This window comes from Notothenia rossii (genome assembly GCF_949606895.1).
Source record: "Notothenia rossii genome assembly, chromosome: 6".
NCBI lineage: Eukaryota > Metazoa > Chordata > Actinopteri > Perciformes > Nototheniidae > Notothenia > Notothenia rossii.
Genome location: NC_136909.1, coordinates 72,662,996 through 72,679,958, shown reverse-complemented (window position 1 = coordinate 72,679,958; position 16,963 = coordinate 72,662,996). Strand labels below are relative to the sequence as shown.

The 16,963-nt window shown below is 42.6% G+C and overlaps 2 protein-coding genes across 9 annotated transcripts in view; one reads left to right on the top strand and one right to left on the bottom strand.

Annotated features, from left to right (window-relative positions):
• Positions 1-13,785, top strand: part of LOC307044391 (WD repeat- and FYVE domain-containing protein 4-like) — a 29,283-nt gene extending 15,498 nt beyond the window's left edge. For 4 of the 6 annotated variants that reach the window (XM_079689568.1, XM_079689567.1, XM_079689564.1 and 1 more), the window contains exons 22-50: positions 86-264; positions 366-597; positions 1,200-1,345; positions 1,424-1,535; positions 1,617-1,807; positions 1,904-2,056; positions 2,207-2,280; positions 2,603-2,764; positions 2,884-2,981; positions 3,129-3,207; positions 3,316-3,518; positions 3,970-4,136; positions 4,212-4,331; positions 4,421-4,600; positions 4,684-4,842; positions 5,249-5,375; positions 5,477-5,628; positions 5,769-6,007; positions 6,094-6,209; positions 6,535-6,726; positions 6,812-6,921; positions 9,294-9,371; positions 9,496-9,687; positions 10,148-10,223; positions 10,324-10,538; positions 12,225-12,373; positions 12,983-13,097; positions 13,425-13,510; positions 13,603-13,785. In XM_079689568.1, coding sequence (XP_079545694.1) covers positions 86-264; positions 366-597; positions 1,200-1,345; positions 1,424-1,535; positions 1,617-1,807; positions 1,904-2,056; positions 2,207-2,280; positions 2,603-2,764; positions 2,884-2,981; positions 3,129-3,207; positions 3,316-3,518; positions 3,970-4,136; positions 4,212-4,331; positions 4,421-4,600; positions 4,684-4,842; positions 5,249-5,375; positions 5,477-5,628; positions 5,769-6,007; positions 6,094-6,209; positions 6,535-6,726; positions 6,812-6,921; positions 9,294-9,371; positions 9,496-9,687; positions 10,148-10,223; positions 10,324-10,538; positions 12,225-12,373; positions 12,983-13,097; positions 13,425-13,510; positions 13,603-13,669 — 4,169 coding nt within the window. In that variant the 3' untranslated portion in view covers positions 13,670-13,785. The remainder of the gene's footprint in view (positions 1-85; positions 265-365; positions 598-1,199; positions 1,346-1,423; positions 1,536-1,616; positions 1,808-1,903; positions 2,057-2,206; positions 2,281-2,602; positions 2,765-2,883; positions 2,982-3,128; positions 3,208-3,315; positions 3,519-3,969; positions 4,137-4,211; positions 4,332-4,420; positions 4,601-4,683; positions 4,843-5,248; positions 5,376-5,476; positions 5,629-5,768; positions 6,008-6,093; positions 6,210-6,534; positions 6,727-6,811; positions 6,922-9,293; positions 9,372-9,495; positions 9,688-10,147; positions 10,224-10,323; positions 10,539-12,224; positions 12,374-12,982; positions 13,098-13,424; positions 13,511-13,602) is intronic. The other 2 variants (XM_079689566.1, XM_079689565.1) reach the window with 1 other exon arrangement.
• On the bottom strand, positions 13,711-16,954 carry lrrc18a (leucine rich repeat containing 18a). 3 transcript variants are annotated; one of them, XM_079689586.1, is made up of 4 exons: positions 16,878-16,954; positions 16,103-16,189; positions 15,891-16,006; positions 13,711-14,676 (listed from the first exon to the last, which is right to left on the bottom strand). In XM_079689586.1, the coding sequence occupies exon 4, from the start codon at positions 14,670-14,672 to the stop codon at positions 13,869-13,871; it is 804 nt and encodes a 267-aa protein (XP_079545712.1). In that variant the 5' UTR covers positions 14,673-14,676; positions 15,891-16,006; positions 16,103-16,189; positions 16,878-16,954; the 3' UTR covers positions 13,711-13,868. The 3 variants fall into 3 exon arrangements, with proteins under 3 accessions (XP_079545712.1, XP_079545713.1, XP_079545711.1); XM_079689587.1 differs by having other exon boundaries at positions 16,732-16,911; XM_079689585.1 differs by lacking the exon at positions 16,878-16,954 and having other exon boundaries at positions 16,103-16,534.
• Positions 16,955-16,963: the final 9 nt, after the last annotated feature.

The following is a 16,963-nucleotide window of genomic DNA, read 5'->3' as shown; positions in this document are numbered from 1 at the left end:
CAAGCATCGGTTAATCCTTCTGCACGATAGTTACATCATGCGTTTAGACTGCAGAAATCGACCAAATGTCATGTTTGATTTACAGATATGATGGAGCCAGAAGTTTGCACTCCCACTTCTCTGCCTACTTCACTGAGGTTCCGCTGCTCCAGCCTGCTTGTCCCGGGTCAGTGGCACCACCTGGCTGTTGTCATGGCCAAAGACGTGAAGAAGAGCTGTGTGGCTACAGCATACTTCAACGGCAAGGCAGTAGGGACAGGAAAGGTAGGGCAAGAGGAGAGAAAGGATGATGATTGATCATATCTGATGATTTAACTGATTGTAAGTATTCAGTGCCAAATATTTAATATGCATTATTTTCTCAGATGAGGTATATTCAGCCGTTCCCTGGCCAGTACGTCTCCATGGACCCCGCAGCTGTGATTGATGTGTTCGGACTGATAGGGACGCCGGCGCTCTGGAAGGAGCACGCTGCCCTGGTGTGGCGAGTGGGTCCCTGCTACCTGTTTGAAGAAGCTCTGAGCCCTGAGGCTGTGGGTGCCATGTACACTCAAGGCACCGCCTACCAGGGGAACTTCCTGGCTCTGCGCAGCACAGGTGAGCCCATAAGATCTTGTGCAAGAATGATTCAGGATATCTACAGTATGACGTGTTTACTAACAGTAAATCAGCATCTTTACTTATTAGTGTTTCAATCCTCCTTATTTCTGACAGGTACTTCTGCCAATGTGTTTGGTTTGTGCCTTGATTGGAGCTGTGTGCATTGTTGCTTATTTTTTGTTGAGGCCTGTAATGCCTGCAAGTCAACTAAGGTAAATGTGGTTTATAGATACATTTGACTAAGACAAGTTAGTTTCTAGATGCTAATGTAGTTTTCAGGGTTCAACACTTTGGTTCTCTTTTTTGTTTCATAAATGTCTTGGCATGCAGTACATCAAGTTGTCATGGTGCTCATAGCATGCATGCATGAATGATTTTCTCTGCAGACTAGATGATTTGTTGTGGCCTAACTTTACATGCATTATGTAAGGATAATGTTGACAAAAAAGTGTTATTACTACACCAATCAAACGCTTTTTATACAATTTAACACTAGTTTCTCTCACTTTATAGTGCTGATTATGGTTACACTATATATTTGCCTTTCATTAAGAATTTCTACTCATTCATGCTTGTCTCACCTCTCTATTTGTTTCCAGGCTCTGATCCAGATGCTGAGTCTCTCCGGCTGGTTCCTGAGGAGAGGATCTCATTCGGCATCAACCCAGCAATTTCTAAGCTGACAACTGTGGTGCAGATCAGAGAGGATTACAACGAGGTGGACTGCAGACTGATTGCTAAAGAGGTGAAAAGAGTTCATATTAAAACTGTTCTTTTTGTTTTGCCGTTGAAACAGAGAAGCAACCATGGTGTGTAATTACAGATGGGCATAACTTCTCGGGATCAGTGCACCCCGGTGTTCCTATCTCAAAATATCAGCCAGCATCTGAGTGGTACGGCCCGCACCATAGGAGCAGCCCTGGTTGGACATTATGGTAAATAAATCGTCATTCTAAAATGTATTTGCAATGATTCTTGCTGCACATACATTATGCTCATGGTCCTCTTCCCTCCAGGTGTCCGTACGTTCACCCCCAGCAGTGCATCCAATGGTTTGCTGTACGTCGGCGGGCCTGCAGTTGTTCTCAGTCTGGTTGCAATGGCGCCAGATGATAGCTCTCTGTATGCAGCTGTCAAAGTTCTTCTGTCTGTGCTGGAGACCAACTCTGCAATGCAGCAGGAAATGAACCGCATCAATGGATACGAGGTCTGTCAGAACTTGTACAATCGCATGTTGGGTATCCAAATCTGCTAGCTTACTCAGACTGATCTGTCTTTTATGTTTACTTTTTTGTCTTTGTAGCTGCTAGCTTTCCTGCTGAAGATGAAGCGCAGTCTGGTCAGCCACAGAACCTTTCAGTTGGTTCTGTATCTCTCCAGGTCGGTGGAGCTGATCTCTGGTTCGGGTTGCCTAGCAAACACACCTGCTTTCCAGGCTCTGCTGTGTGACCTGGAAGTAAGCCTCTACATTATACCATAGAAATGATATGGAAGTAGTGAATGGATGATGTTTTGATGCCCAATCAGTATATATTTAAAGCGTTTTAAAGTCCATTTCTAAGCTAATTGTACAATTATGTTTTCTCTCATTATACTATGTTTTCAGGTGTGGCAGAACACTTCAGATAATCTGGACCTTTCAGTTCTCAACCACTTTGCTGAAATCCTGAAATCGTCGAGGTAATTTCCACAGCCAATGTGACCAGACATGTTGTCGCTTTCATCTAATTCTGAGTCACATGGCCAACAAGGTAGATTACACAAACAAGAGGCTCCTGTTCAGGTCTGACAACATACTATATCAGCTGTTCTGTCAACATCTACCGTAACCTTTCAATATCACGGAAATGTTCTACCGAAACAGTCAAGGGAGAGTTCAACAGAATCCGTCGCTGAAGAGAAGAGCATGGCTGAACGCGGGCATGGTTTACTGAATTATGTTTTCTGTCTGTGGGAACAGGTTGTGATTGATATGAGTGCTCTCTGTTTCCCTCTCTGTCAGCAGCGACAGCAACAATGCAGCGGCCATGCACAGTATGGGTCTAATGCCAAAGCTGCTGTTCAAACTTTCCAATCCCGCTGTGACCGTTCAGAAGGTTAAGATCATTTTGTGTGTCGTCACAACCCTCCTCAAAGCTCACTTCACTCCTCTTGACATAAGAAGGTACAGTCTGGGGATGAACCAGCCACAACAAAGTACACATGATTTCAAATATAGATACCACATCAATTAGGTTTTTCAAAATAGATCTGCATTTAAAATATGTCCTTTTATTTGGCCAGACTTGGGCTCTTCCTGGTCTACACACTCCCTCCTCTAAGTAACATGGATGAAGGAAGCAATGAGCTATCTGACCTTGATCTACCACAGGATATGCCAGGTACACACAACCACACCTTATGCAGTACCTGACATATGTCATGTCTCTCTTAAATAAAATGTTAGATACAAAATAATCATAGATTTCACAAGTTGTTACTTGAACTGACCCAGAATAGTTTTAATCTGTTTTAATGTTGTCTTCCAGCCAGCCTCATCTGGATCCGCAACCAGCTCTTACTCTCACTTTGTGAAATCCTCAACTCAGACAGCCTTCTAATCGGAGAGTGAGTGGCATCTGTTACTTCTTAACTGATTCCCAGTATTTTATGCGCCAGAATGTCATGTCAGAAACATTAACTGATTAGTGTCGTCATGATTTTATTCCCCTGTAGTCAGCAGAAGGCCTTATTCGATACCCTGGGCAGTGATTGGTTCCTGCTCTTCCTTCAGCCCCACCTTCACCATACCACTTTAAAAATAAGTCTCGTCCTGCTCACACACTTTCTGTCAAGTCCCAGCCAGCAGAGCAGCTTCAGAGAGGGGGTGCTCCCAGCAACACTCATAGAGGGCATGGAGGAACCCTTTGCTGTCTTAGGTACATACACAGTTGAATACGTTCTCACAGTGAAGCAGGGAAATAAATCAATGTTGTAATTCGACCACTTTTACTGGAACCGTTTAGTGATGATATTCAATTATCTTGATACACAATTCTGATGTTTATAAAGGTTAAACTAGACAAAGGGGTTTTAAATGGTGTGTACTGACCAAATACATTTTTATTCAGAGATATTTAATTCAAAGTACATGCAGCTCACTGAAATATACCAATTAAAGGATCAGTTAACAAAATGTTGCATACACAAACGACAAGACTCAAATATGTATATTGAAATAATATTATTAGTAACCTAATTCAAGTTTAGATGTGTTAAACATGCTAAATCATTCATTTAAGATGTTGTTGATCTATAAGGAATATTTGTTGCATGGCTTACTTTTATCCAAAACCAACATCTATCAATGATTTCTTCCATTGTCACCAGACAACCTTCGAGCTCATTCTTGGTCCTATGAGTGCCTCAGCACCACGTGTCCAGGCTTTGATGTTCTTCAGGGGCTGCTCAGCAGACACTCCCACCTGCCTCGAGTGATTGAAGCCCTGGCTGCTCTGATGCTGGAGAGGAAGGCCATTCACACTGCTGATGGAAAAGTGGGTACTCCTCATCTTCTAAGCCGAATTGTTCATGATCCCTTTCCTAATGCTCCTATTATGTGTCATCCTAAGGTGCCTTTGGATGATATGCTACAGTCATTGATTGACAGCCAAGCAGACAGTCCTGCTCAGCAGCTCTGTGTTGAAGCTGCTACAATATTGCTGGAATTAGTCAAAGTCATCATCACTAAGGTGAGAATGTAATTATCTTACATCTACAGTATTATTCACCACATATTTATAAAGCATTAAACCCGTCATTTATTTGTATTTTCGAACAGCCTGTTACTACAACAAAGCACATGTCAGGTACTGATGCATCATGGGAGACGCAGCTCCCAGCCAGTGTGATGCAGTTCCTTTGTCTTCTCCATAACATCCGGCCCAGAGACCCACTGTGGGCTTCACCTGAGTTTCTCCATACCCTCGCTGGAGTTGTGTACCCTGTGGACGTTCCAGAGGTTTGTCTGTTACGCTGGGTTTATGAAACCGGAGCTGTTCTCAAATGTCTGGTTTTGCTCACCCTTTTGATCCCTTCTTTCAGTGCGAGGTAGAACCCTGCGTTGACAGTGAATGTGAGGACACATTCAGGAGTCATCCAAACAGGAAGCCGGTGTGCGACTTCCTCCGTATTCTGCTAATGGACAGTCTTCTTAATGTGTGTGCCAACAACACAGCACATCCTCTCTTTCTGCTACTGGAGGTGAATGCGAACAAACACAATAACCAATCATTTACTACAGTGTCTTGGTAAATATCAACATAAATGCAACACATAAACATTATTTGCATAATGCAACTTATTAGGTACGATACTGCAAACTCTAGTTTCTCCAGAAGATGCCACTCTTGGCTCAGTTACTAAAAAAGTCAGAGCCAAGGTGCTGTAGGTAATATGATTCACCACTAGGAGGGAGAGTACATCTGCATGCCTACAGAACAGATCATGTTGAGATGTTTTCATCCAGACAAGCCTAATGTGCATACACTTAAACCAACATCTACATTTCAGACAACATTAGACAAGATGTCAGTTAAGCATCATGGAAGTATCAGCAGTCACAAAAAAATAGTTATCAGTGTTATTTGAACTAAACCGCATGTGTCAGTTCTCCCCTGATGATGCATCGCTGGAGCAGAGGCAGAGTTTCCAGACTGAGCTGCTGGAGTTGATCATGGACATTATTCACATGATCGGCCATGAGGAGGAAAACAACACTCATCTGAACTCACACGGTAAAATGACAACACATCCTTTACTCATAGCCCAAACTGGCCAGACCATGTGCAAAGAACATTTTTTTGTCTGAATGTGCTGATTTGATCATTTCTCTCAGACTGCAAGAGTGAGACGCCTGAAGGTCAGATGGGCTTGATGATGGAGAATGTGGTGCTCTTCTGTCAGACTCTGCAGCAGAAACTTTACAGCGGAGCCTTTTTGGTAGACTCGCAGAGTTTGATCAACTTCTTCGCTGATCAGATTGTGGGGGTGAGACAAACAGATAAACACACACCTCATCATTCCTTTCCAATAGTAGCACTGGATTGTGAAAATCAGCCCACAGGTCACTAGTGTTTCCTTGTAGCTTTATACAGACTGATAATAGATACACTGCTGTGTGCTTCTAGGCTCTGGAGAAAGGCTCCACTCAGAAAGAGAAGGCCGTGTCAGCCCTCTACTCGTGCACCAATAAAGTGCTGCTTTATCTCTTGTCTCAACCGCGACATTCCCAAGACGAAAAGGAAGGGGTCACCATGGCCTTAAAGACATTCATGGAACGCTGGGATGTTGTCATGGCAACTTACAATGCCAATGTGAACTTCATCACATGCCTTCTTCATTGTTTGTTACTGATACGATCGGGCAGGTAATAGCCATATCCATATTCAGATACACACAGCATGTAGTTGAAACCAGGATTCACTGGTAATTTCATCAATTACATTTTTTTAGCTACCCTGAAGGTTTTGGATGTGTGGCACAAAAAGCAGCTGGCAAAAAGGGATCATTCTGTGCTCGTAGAACCGGACATCCGGCATGCCTCGGCAACGGAGCAGACATTACCACAGGTATGAAGGCCAGTATGTGTGGATTTATTTACACGCATCACTTTAGCCTGAAAAGTCTATGGAGGTTTGCTGGCTCACCCGAGAGTTAGTGTGTGTGTGTGTGTGTGTGTGTGTGTGTGTGTGTGTGTGTGTGTGTGTGTGTGTGTGTGTGTGTGTGTGTGTGTGTGTGTGTGTGTGTGTGTGTGTGTGTGTGTGTGTGTGTGTGTGTGTGTGTGTGTGTGTGTGTGTGTGTGTGTGTGTGTGTGTGTGTGTGTGTGTGTGTGTGTGTGTGTGTGTGTGTGTGTGTGTGTGTGTGTGTGTGTGTGTGTGTGTGTGTGTGTTCCAGATGACGCAGAGCTAGTCTCCCTAGCAGAGGCCTGCTGGTCAAAGGTGATGGTGGAGAGGCAGCACACGCTTGAAGAAACTTCAAAGATAGAGATCTCTGCGAGCCGGGCTGCAGGGACAGGGCCCGTCCGCATGACGGACATCAGCCCTCTGTGGGAGGAGATGTCACAAAAAGCTTGGCTGCTATACACAGGTTAGCTCTGACTCTAACTGCAAAAGGGGAAGATGCCTTGATGTAAACGTTATCCCCTAAAAAAACGTTGTGTTTGCCTCCTCAGAGTCTCAGAAAATGAAGGTGGCCAGCAGCTCTCAGAAGAGGTTTGATGTGATCAGCAGCGCTGTTCGCTCAGCTTTGGGCAGACTTGACAAAGAGTCAGCAACAGTTGAGGTAAACACACACTCACTTTCACTTAATGTTCCAGTTCCGGGGGCGGGATATAGAGATTTGTATTTTGGTGCCTGTTGTCCCCTTTGAGGAATGTCGGGTTGTTACCTTTCCCCAGGTGCCCTAGTGTCCCAGAGCGCCGTGCCCAAACACTCATCCCAAAGTCACTGCTGTGTTTGTGCTGTGGGCCGTCCAGCCCTGTGGGGGTGTTTGATTATTTCTTTAAATGGATTTGGATTATCACAGCTGATTGCCCCTGAGTGGGCTTAGTAATTGATATCTGTTAGGCCTATCCATGGGAACACTCACTACAACACACTGTTTGCTGCTGAAGGTTAAAGACGCGTTTATTGTTGTTTTTCCCCCCGAAACACGTGGCCCACATCATTAGTTCCCCCACAACGCTTAAGACGTTGAGCCATCTGGAGCAGGGAGCGGGGACATATTACTCAGGCACACAGGCATGAAATTACCGCGTCTGTGTGTCTGTCTCACCCCCACAAAGCGTGTGTGTTCTTGTTTGTGCGCTTCTCTTGCCGACAGAAATCGGGTTGGCAATTATAGTGGTAGCAATCTGATGAAAACATTATTCATTTGATGTTATTCTTTATCATATCAGTCTTTGACAGGCTATCAGAGAGGGTGATGAATCGTTTTTTCCGTCTGAGAGGCAGGGGAAGAAGAGGGAGGGATGTTTGCCTTCTCCCTCTCTGCTGTGTCTTGCACCGCTTTGCTCTTCATAGGTTGCAGCATGCAGCGAGTGTTCCAAAAAGGATGTTTAAATCCTCACTAGTGGTCAGCCAGTCTGTTAATTTTCCATTCATCTTCATGGAGGAACAAGAGAGTCATTAATTAATTTCGGGATCATCAACGTATGACCTTTAGTTGGCGAGTCATGAGCTTAATGGGACTCTCTTCTGAGTCACTGGATCCACAGTGATGTATTCCTACAGAGCATGGTTTCCAAGTCTCAGATATTTACTTTTATTAAACAAAAACAAGAGCTTTAAAGCCTACTGTAGGTAATGAATGAGAATCCTGAGACTGATAGGCAGACTCTGTCCTCAGTCAAGCTTCAGTGCAATTCTTCTAGAGATTTATTTCATCAGCGAATGCAGTTTCCATAATCATATCTGTGTCCTCATATTAGAAAGATAATTAACAGCACTAATGATCACGTTAAGTTCATTACACATTCACTGCCAGCCCAGAATGAAGTTGACATTATGTTGCCTTATCATCAAAGGTGGCGTATTGTTGGGAAGTCATTAAAATGGAAATGAGTGTGATGTTTTGATGTTAATTGCAGAGGGAAGAGATGAGTTATGTATTTAATGCAGCATTTAAAAAGCCAATGAGGCTCCTATCTGCTAAATAGGGTAATTAATGCTATATATTACTTATGTTTGTCCAAATGAAGGAATGAAATTAGGAGGCGATGACGCCGACTTGCTGTTTATCTGCCGTAGTACGGCTCTAGTTGCAAACTTCATTACTACTCTCTTTTTTTGTCTGTAATATTTCTATAATCTCCGCTCAAATTACTCCTTTATTTTCTTCTCTGCACAACATCTCATTTGGATAGGCAGTCAGTCATTTGAGGAAACAGTTTTCATTCTCCAGAGAGCTTGTCAAAGTTAGTTATCAACTTTTACGCATGGATTTGGTCTGAAATTACATTGAATTTTTGAATCTCTTGTATTACAGAAGTAGATTTTTTATTGTACTTGAAATCAATTATTGCATTAATGGGGTTGTTCCGAAAACACAGAATTAGCATCTGTAAATAAGACGAGATATAAAAAGTTACTGCATGTTCATTCAGTCAATGAAATGGCTTTCCTGGGTCAGCTGTGAGGATGGACACATGTTGTTTCACTAGTCTCGCAGCGAGCACTGCTGTGATGATGGGTTTAATGAAGCAGTTAACAGTCAGAATATGATCCCAGTGTGTCTGCTGAACATCAGCATCCTGCAGTGTCAACACGGCTCGGTTTTGGGGTTTTTCTATTTTTTATTTCCTTTTCTCTTTTAATCGACTCGCGCACACACACTAGCCTTGCCCTTGACTGTGGCGTGGCTCAGTGATATTAATGTTTATGTTAATTAGATCACACCAACAAATGATTACATTTCCAGACAGGGTTATTGTAAGACTGTAGCCACTAGCTTATTTTGCCCACTGAATGCAATTTAGAACAGATGTAATTGTATGAATGCATTGTAATTGCATGAGGAAACAACAATACCATTATGAATATACACAATATTCTCTGTGAACCTGATGTGTGTTTACAATATGAGTTAGAGGAAGAGCGATTGTGCCGCCTGCTCTTTTCATTTGCACCCATCAGGTTACTCTCCTTTTTTTGTAGGAGTTTCTGTCCTACATGGAGTCTCATCGACAGAGAGGCCACAGCATGTTTGAGAATATGAGGACAAACCACTTACAGGTCGGACAGAACTGTGTTCATGAATAAACAAAAATAACTGTAATAAAATAGCCCAAATTGGATCTGTACTCATTCATCTCTGTGTTATCTACTCCCTCTATCCGGGCCTGTTTCCGTGTCCCAGTTAAGAGCCAGTGAGTACGAGCGAGTGAGCTCCAAGTGGCTGCTTGTGGAGGCCGAGCTGATGAGGGAGAGGGCTGTGTTCGGCCCCGGCCCAGGGGTGCTGCTGAGCCAGGACTGGGTGCAGGATGCTGCTGAAGGACCCAACAGGACCAGATCACGCATCCGCAGAAAGGCTCGGAGACAATCCAAACGGGTATGGCCTTTCAGTGTGCAGCAGGATAGTGTGTGATGGTCCTTATTAGGGATCCACTGAGGGACGGTACCCATGTTGAAAATAACAATACCAATGTTTTTGTTATTATATATTCCCCGTTTTGTTCCAGGTAAAATGCATCTTAATTGTTCAAATGAGGACAAACGTATTCATACAAAATGTATAAAACAAAAACATTTTTTTTCTTTTTTAAATGAACAATGAATTCTTATGTTTTACATAATTTATATGTTATTAAATGTAAATGTAGGATTAGTAACATCGACCAGGCTATCCTTCACCTATGTTTTTCAGGCAGATTTATAGACAGCAGCAGCAGTCAATCTACTGTTGTCCTAGTAGAGTTAAACAAGGCAAATACTTGGACGATTGGTTGGTGCATCCCTATTTATTATTATTAGTGTTAAACCTTTAACTTTGCTATATACTATTAAAACAGGTGCTAGGAACGCTGTATATGGGTTTAAGGACCGGCATGTCTGAGGAGGACAATAAGAGATCAGAAGGTGACACAGGTAAATACATAATCCCTGGTTTACATTTTATTTATTTTTCAACCATAAAAGGTTGTGTTGAATGTGAGCTCAGTGGATACATTTGTTTCCTTTTCGACAGAGCCTAAGATCCTGTGTGAAGTTGGAGCCGAGGTTAAAGAGGATGAAGAGGAGGGTGGACAGGATTGTGATCATCTGACCTTCTTCCCCGCTCTCAATGAGACCACTGCTGTTACTGAAAGAACCGCCGACCCCCTCACCCCTGAGTCCTGCTCCCACATGCAAGACTGCCATGACATACGCATCATCCTGCAGAACGTGCAGCCCGGAGAGGAGGTACTGTAACACAGGAGGGTGTGTTGGTACGCTGGGTTAAATACAGCATGCCTCCTTTTCACCCTGCTAATATTCATAATCATAATTATCTGATGTAGACTAAGGGATTCCAATAGCCCAGCGCTGCTATCACAATTTCATCTTTCCTCATTAGTGTAACGTTTTAATGTGGCGGCTCAGCCCAGCTCTTCTCATTCTTCCACTGAGTTAGAAACCACAGCACATGTTGACAGGGACTCTCATCACTCCGGCAACCAGCCGCGGCTTTTAATGTTTCTGACAGAAGTATTAATAAAAACAGTAGGAGGTGATGCAGGCTGTCTTGCATCCGCTTAGTAAGTGTGTGATGTGTGCAAGTGTGTCCTGTTGTCTTGCAGTGGTTCAGTGTGTGAGTCCTGCTGAGCTTCCTGTCAAATGAACACAGTCATTAGCTCTGAAAAATACACACACACGCACACGCACGCGCACACACACACACCACACACACACACACACACACACACACACACACACACACACACACACACACACACACACACACACACACACACACACACACACACACACACACACACACACACACACACACACACACACACACACACACACACACACACACACACTCACACTCACACACACACTTTGTAACACACAAAGGGAGACCCACTCATAATTAGCTTGCCAGCGCCAATAGTGTGATTATGACAGTAATGTGTGTGGGGAGAAATCAATGGTCTGACATTAGGCTCGCAGTCTATAAAAGTCCTCCTTTTTTCTCCTTCTTCCCATCATCAGCTAAATCACCAACAGACTGATAACGCTGTCCAGTGCACAGTAAAACGATAAGGAAACAAGTTTATTGTTATGTATTTAATCTTTGATAACAATAAATTAAACTGTCTTTTTCTAAAATCTTAGGGACTGATGCCAGTGTGTATTCACTGAATGAATACTGCTTTACAATTTGACCATGATATAGCTCAATGTATAATGTCTTTGCCATTTAGAGGGACTTGCTCGCCTTGTCTCTTCTTAAACGCCTTGTGTGTCAAGTGATATTATCCATCATAGCATGACTCGATGTGTGCATTAAGACAAGAGGTTCTGATCACTTAGCAGGTTTCCTATTGTGTGTTTGGCAGTGATTAATTCTCCTAATAATGACGAGGCAGGGCCTCGTCCACACCAGTGTGTGACTTTGTGTCTGGATGTAGGCGGTCTGATTTGATTAGTATAAATTGTGAGGGGCCTGCGGGTGTGTTGGGGCCCCATATGGTTTTTGGGCGCTATGTCCCAGAGGGCCTGCAGAGGGGCCGACACAGGGAGACAGCCAGGTGCACACACTCACTGTGAAATGAGGGGAGACAATAGAATTAGCCGCACATTATCACAATGCAGTTAGCATTAGCTACAACCAGCGCTGAAAGCAGCATGTGGGTCCACTTTGGCGCTGGATGAAACGCACAGTCACACTGCTCCCCATCAATCAGCTCTGATAATGAAGTGTTCAACTGTGTCTTTTTAATAATGATTAGAATATGTGATTAAAATGATCAATCAAGTAAAGCCTGGAGTGCCTGCGTTGCTGCCATGTCATGTCCCGGGAGAGAAGTGTGCTGATGTGTATTGTGCCTCTCACACAGGGCTTAATGCATCTCCCTGTGTCTCCTCCCTGTCTCTCTGTAGGTAAAGGCTAAGATGTGTGTAGTGACGGTGAGCGGCCTCAGAGTGACGGAAGGGGTGCTGCTGTTCGGGAATGAGAGCCTGCTCTTGTGTGAGGGATTCACGCTCAGTCCTGCTGGAGATGTCTGCTGCAGGAAACACCACCCCAGCAGGTACAGCTGTGTACAGTACCTAATCATTACCTGATCATACATTTGCTTTTTACTTGCCTCAATTATTGTTTATTTCCTTATGAAATAATCAACACAGGAGTATCATCAACCTTTTTTCCATGGCTAAGATTTGATCAGATGTCAACCTCATAATTTATCCAAAACTATGATGATATCAATATTCAAAATCATTTAAGAAAAAAAGGCCAAAAAGTGATTTAAAAAAGTAACTTCTCAAAAGTCTCTCTCTGTGTCTCTGTCTCTCAAAATAAATTATTGCTTTTGCCTTGACTAAATGTACTGAATTATAATTTGGTGACTAAAAATACAAAAATATATACAGTTAAATTGTCTTAAACTAGATTAAAATATTATGGTTTTCTTTTTCTGAAATAAGTTATTAATAATATATATATAATATAATAGTACGGTAATTAATTAATATCCTCAGACATTCAGTCAACTTAAACTTGAATAAATAATTAAGTTATAAAACGTATAAGTACATTTGAGACTACATTAAAAAGAGCTAACAAAAGGAACACTAGTTACTCACTAACACTCAATTGGTCGTCTCATTTTCTTTGTGTCCCTTTCTTTCCTTGCCAGTGTGAGGGATTCCTATATTTCCACCATGCTGAGTAAAGAGCAGCCTCCAGCCCGCTGCAGATGCTGGCTCTATGAGGACATCAAGGATGCTCGCTTCATGCGTTTCCTTTTAGAGGTAGAGGATATCCTAATTTCTCATACAGAAGCTTTACATTGACATGCATCTCATATTCAGATGGTTTCTAGACAGGTTTTAGTTGAAATTCAGATTTCTTGTGATTTTAATTGAAGTTGTTACCTTTCAGAGAGTCTGATAAGGTTCATGTTAAGTGCAGGTTTGAAAAGGATCTTATAGATACTAAATATCTACTTAACATAAAAAGTAAGGAAATATGTGTGTGGTAGATTATTTATATGTTGTAACAATGCTTCTTGGCAAATGTCCATACTTTTTGTATTACGTTTAGATATAAATGTCACTGTGTCTCTTTGTTACTTTCAGGACAATGCTATCGAGGTCTTCATGAAAAATGGACTGTCTGCCTTTTTGGTGTTCCTGAATAAAGACCATGTCTCTGCGTATAAAAGGTACCACATTCATATAGACTGGAGGCTAACAAATGCTTTTGTTCAGCATTTTGAAGACTGATGCTCAATCGCTGCTCTCTGTCTCCCTGCAGGTTGTGCACAGTAGCGTCCGCATTAAAAGGCAGAGGGGTTGCTGAGGTCATTGCTAATGCCAAGTAAGTGTCCACAGTTTTCATATAGCAATAATTCAGGTCAGTAACATGTCGCTCTTTTTATTTCAGGAATGAAGTTAATACATCAAAAAATAGTAGTATAGTATGCACAACTATGCAGATAATATGCACAACTATTCACGTTTTTAAAGCTGCCTGAATGTGAGATCATTTCATTTAAGAGGAAGTTCAATGACGCTGTTTTGTCATTTGATTTGCATGTGTTCCACTTTTCTTATCCTCCACACATCCTGATGGACTGTAGCCACTGAGTTTGGCACAAGCAGTCCTTTATAAGTCCTTATCCTTTTTTCCTCATATGCATCACCCCCTCCTCCTCTCATAAGCCCTTCTTCCTGGTCTTTACATCTCTTAAAGCATGTCCTACACAGGCTGCTCTCATGAACTAGATACACATGTTCCTCTGGTTCTGAGTTTTCCTTCTGCATCTCCTCACCATCCCCCTGAACATACGATAGTGGAGTGCGTTTCATGTTCAGCTTTGTGAGGTTGCGTAGCCCTCTCACAAACTCTGGTAGATGAATGAAAAGATTATCAAACAGACCTATCTCTTGCAGACTATCTAGAGCCTCCATGCTGGGAGGGAGGGTGTCCAGCTGGTTCATCCCCAGGTTGAGTATTTTCAGGCTGGTGAGACATCCCAAAGAGGAGGGGAGACCTGCAGAGATCAGGCGGTTGTTCGAGAGGTTGAGGTGTGTCAGTCCCGCCAGGTTGCCGATGGACTTGGGCAAAGCCTCCAGCTTGTTGCTGTGCAGATCCAGAAATCTTAGAGATGAGCAATTCCCAATGTTATCTGGTAGTTTCTGTATCGAGTTGCGGCTGAGGTCCAATTCGTCCAAGTTGGTCAGTTTAAAGAGACACTTTGGGAAGATGGTTATACCCATGTTGCTTAGGGTAAGTCTGTGCCGTCCATCCGGGGTCATCCGTATTGCCTTTTTGGCAATTTTGAGGGTCAGCTTTGTCCCTTTGGCTCCCTTCTTTTTGGGCATGGTACTGCAACAGACATAGGATTACAATTTAGAATTCAAGCTCAGCCTCAATCTTGCCCCCCAAGACGCGGATTTCCAATAAGTCATCTAATCTACAACAGTACTATAGCAAATAAATGCGATGTGTGTATGTTTACGCGTACGTATGTGTGTGTAAGGCTGATGTGATTTATTCAGATACAAGGGCTTATGTATGGCCTGGGGCAGTAGGGAAAGCATGCTCTCTGAGGTATGAGAGCTTGAGCTGTGAGTGAGTGCGTGTGGCGCTGTATGTGTGCGAGTGTGCGTATGTGTGCGAGTGTGTGTGAGTGTGCAGTGTTATGTCTACACTAGTGTGTGTGCTCAGCCTGTGTTGCCCATGGGGGTATTTAAGAGCACGACTCTCTAATTAAGGCTAATGCAGGGGAACAATAGAGGAGAGGCGACACTGGGTAATACAGCAAAAACAAATGAGGACTGATGTTTCCTCACCATTCAACTGATTGAGCTGCTCTTTTGAGGCAAAGAAGGTGTGTGTGTGTGTGTGTGTGTGTGTGTGTGTGTGTGTGTGTGTGTGTGTGTGTGTGTGTGTGTGTGTGTGTGTGTGTGTGTGTGTGTGTGTGTGTGTGTGTGTGTGTGTGTGTGTGTGTGTGTGTGTGTGTGTGTGTGTGTGTGTGTGTGTGTGTGTGTGTGTGTGTTGGGGGGGCATTCACATGCAAGTGTTTTGATAGACATGCTGTACTGTATATACACTATAGTATATACACGTGCACAAAGAGTGAAATCAGGGCTTTGATAAATGATAGTTGGAGAGTGTGATGAGGCCCCGTTCTTCTCCCCTCCCTGTCTCAAAGAGCAAGGTGTGTGTCTGTTTGTGTCTGTGTTACACCCCAAGGCCCTCTCTCGCCTCATTCATCATCCTCAGGATGAGAGGGGTTATCCACTGGTGCTTGTTCCCATTATAACCTCCTATAGAAAACTATTGCATGAAATTATTGCTTGCAATTAGATAACACATACTGGGCCAAATACAGTGATTGATTTAGTGTAGTTTTACAAAATAATTTGGTCAGGAGATATTGGACGAGGAGAGGGATTATTGGATGCAATTAAAGGAGCTACATACTCTTTAAAACACATTTACTGTTTGCAACCTAATTTTATTTTCAGTTGTTATGTCACTGTTCTTTTCAAAAAAAGAAATGTTCCTTTTCAACATAAATTAAGATATGTACTCACCATATTTTATCTTCTTTTTTTCTTTAATCAATGTGATTCAAGTTGTCTTCAGTTTTAAAAACACGCCAACCGCTTTAGCTTCTGCAAACCGGACATTCAGCTCAAAGCCCCTCACCCTGACAACAAAAATCACAATGTTAAAACACAGCAACAAAACATTAAACACATTTAAACTCTGATTTGTTAGCATTTGTTAGTTATATTAATAATACCTGGTAGTCCTTGCCTATGTTGTTCTGATGTCAAGAGTAGAGATCAGGAATGCACAGTCTATGTTTATCACCCTTTCCCTCGCACTCCTACACCAAACACAGAAAGTAAAGGTTCCTCTTGTTTAACAGCGTTACTTAGCAACTGGGGTGCTTGGCGCCAGGACTTTATTGCCGTGTTACTGGCCACAGAGGGAAAAGAGATATCAGGAGCACTTCAAAGCTTCTTTAATTTAGATAGTTTAGCGTGGTGTTATATTACTTAAATTCATGATAACATTTCCTGCAACTTTGTCATTTTGGTTACATTTATTTTTAGCTAAAAACACAACAATAATGTATTTTAATCAAGCTGTTTTTGTGATTAGCAGTTTGAAGTCAGTGCCTCCATTTAAGTGAATGCCCATAAAAGGATCACCTTACAACATTATTTGAACAAGCACCTAAAACTAACTAAATGAAAAAACAGCTGTAGATGAACATCTTGTTTGTCTTAGCTTAGCCAAGCAGGAAGTCTTGATGTTTTTTCTTGGAAATCAGTGTATCGTTCTGTGACAGAAATGTAAAATAAATATGTTGTTCCGTGTTTAACCAGTAATCATTAACCCCCTGCATGTCACTTAAAAACTCACCGCAGAAGAAAAAAAATGTCTTCCTGTTTTTAAATAGCTCAATCTGCTGATGGAAGCTAGTCAGACCTGCTACAGTGTAACTAAAAGTAACTCCCTCACAACCTACGGATGTCAACTTTTGCCACATCCTCTACATCTTTACTTACTATGTATGCTACCAAGTGTAGCTCACCTCCGTCCCATAACCAATCCTACAGCTGGGTACACACGGTCTCAGTTTCACTCACTCACC

What these genes read in the sequence shown, in the direction of transcription:
- lrrc18a (XM_079689586.1), bottom strand. Translation starts at nt 14,672, where the DNA reads ATGCCCAAAAAGAAGGGAGCCAAAGGGACAAAGCTGACCCTCAAAATT.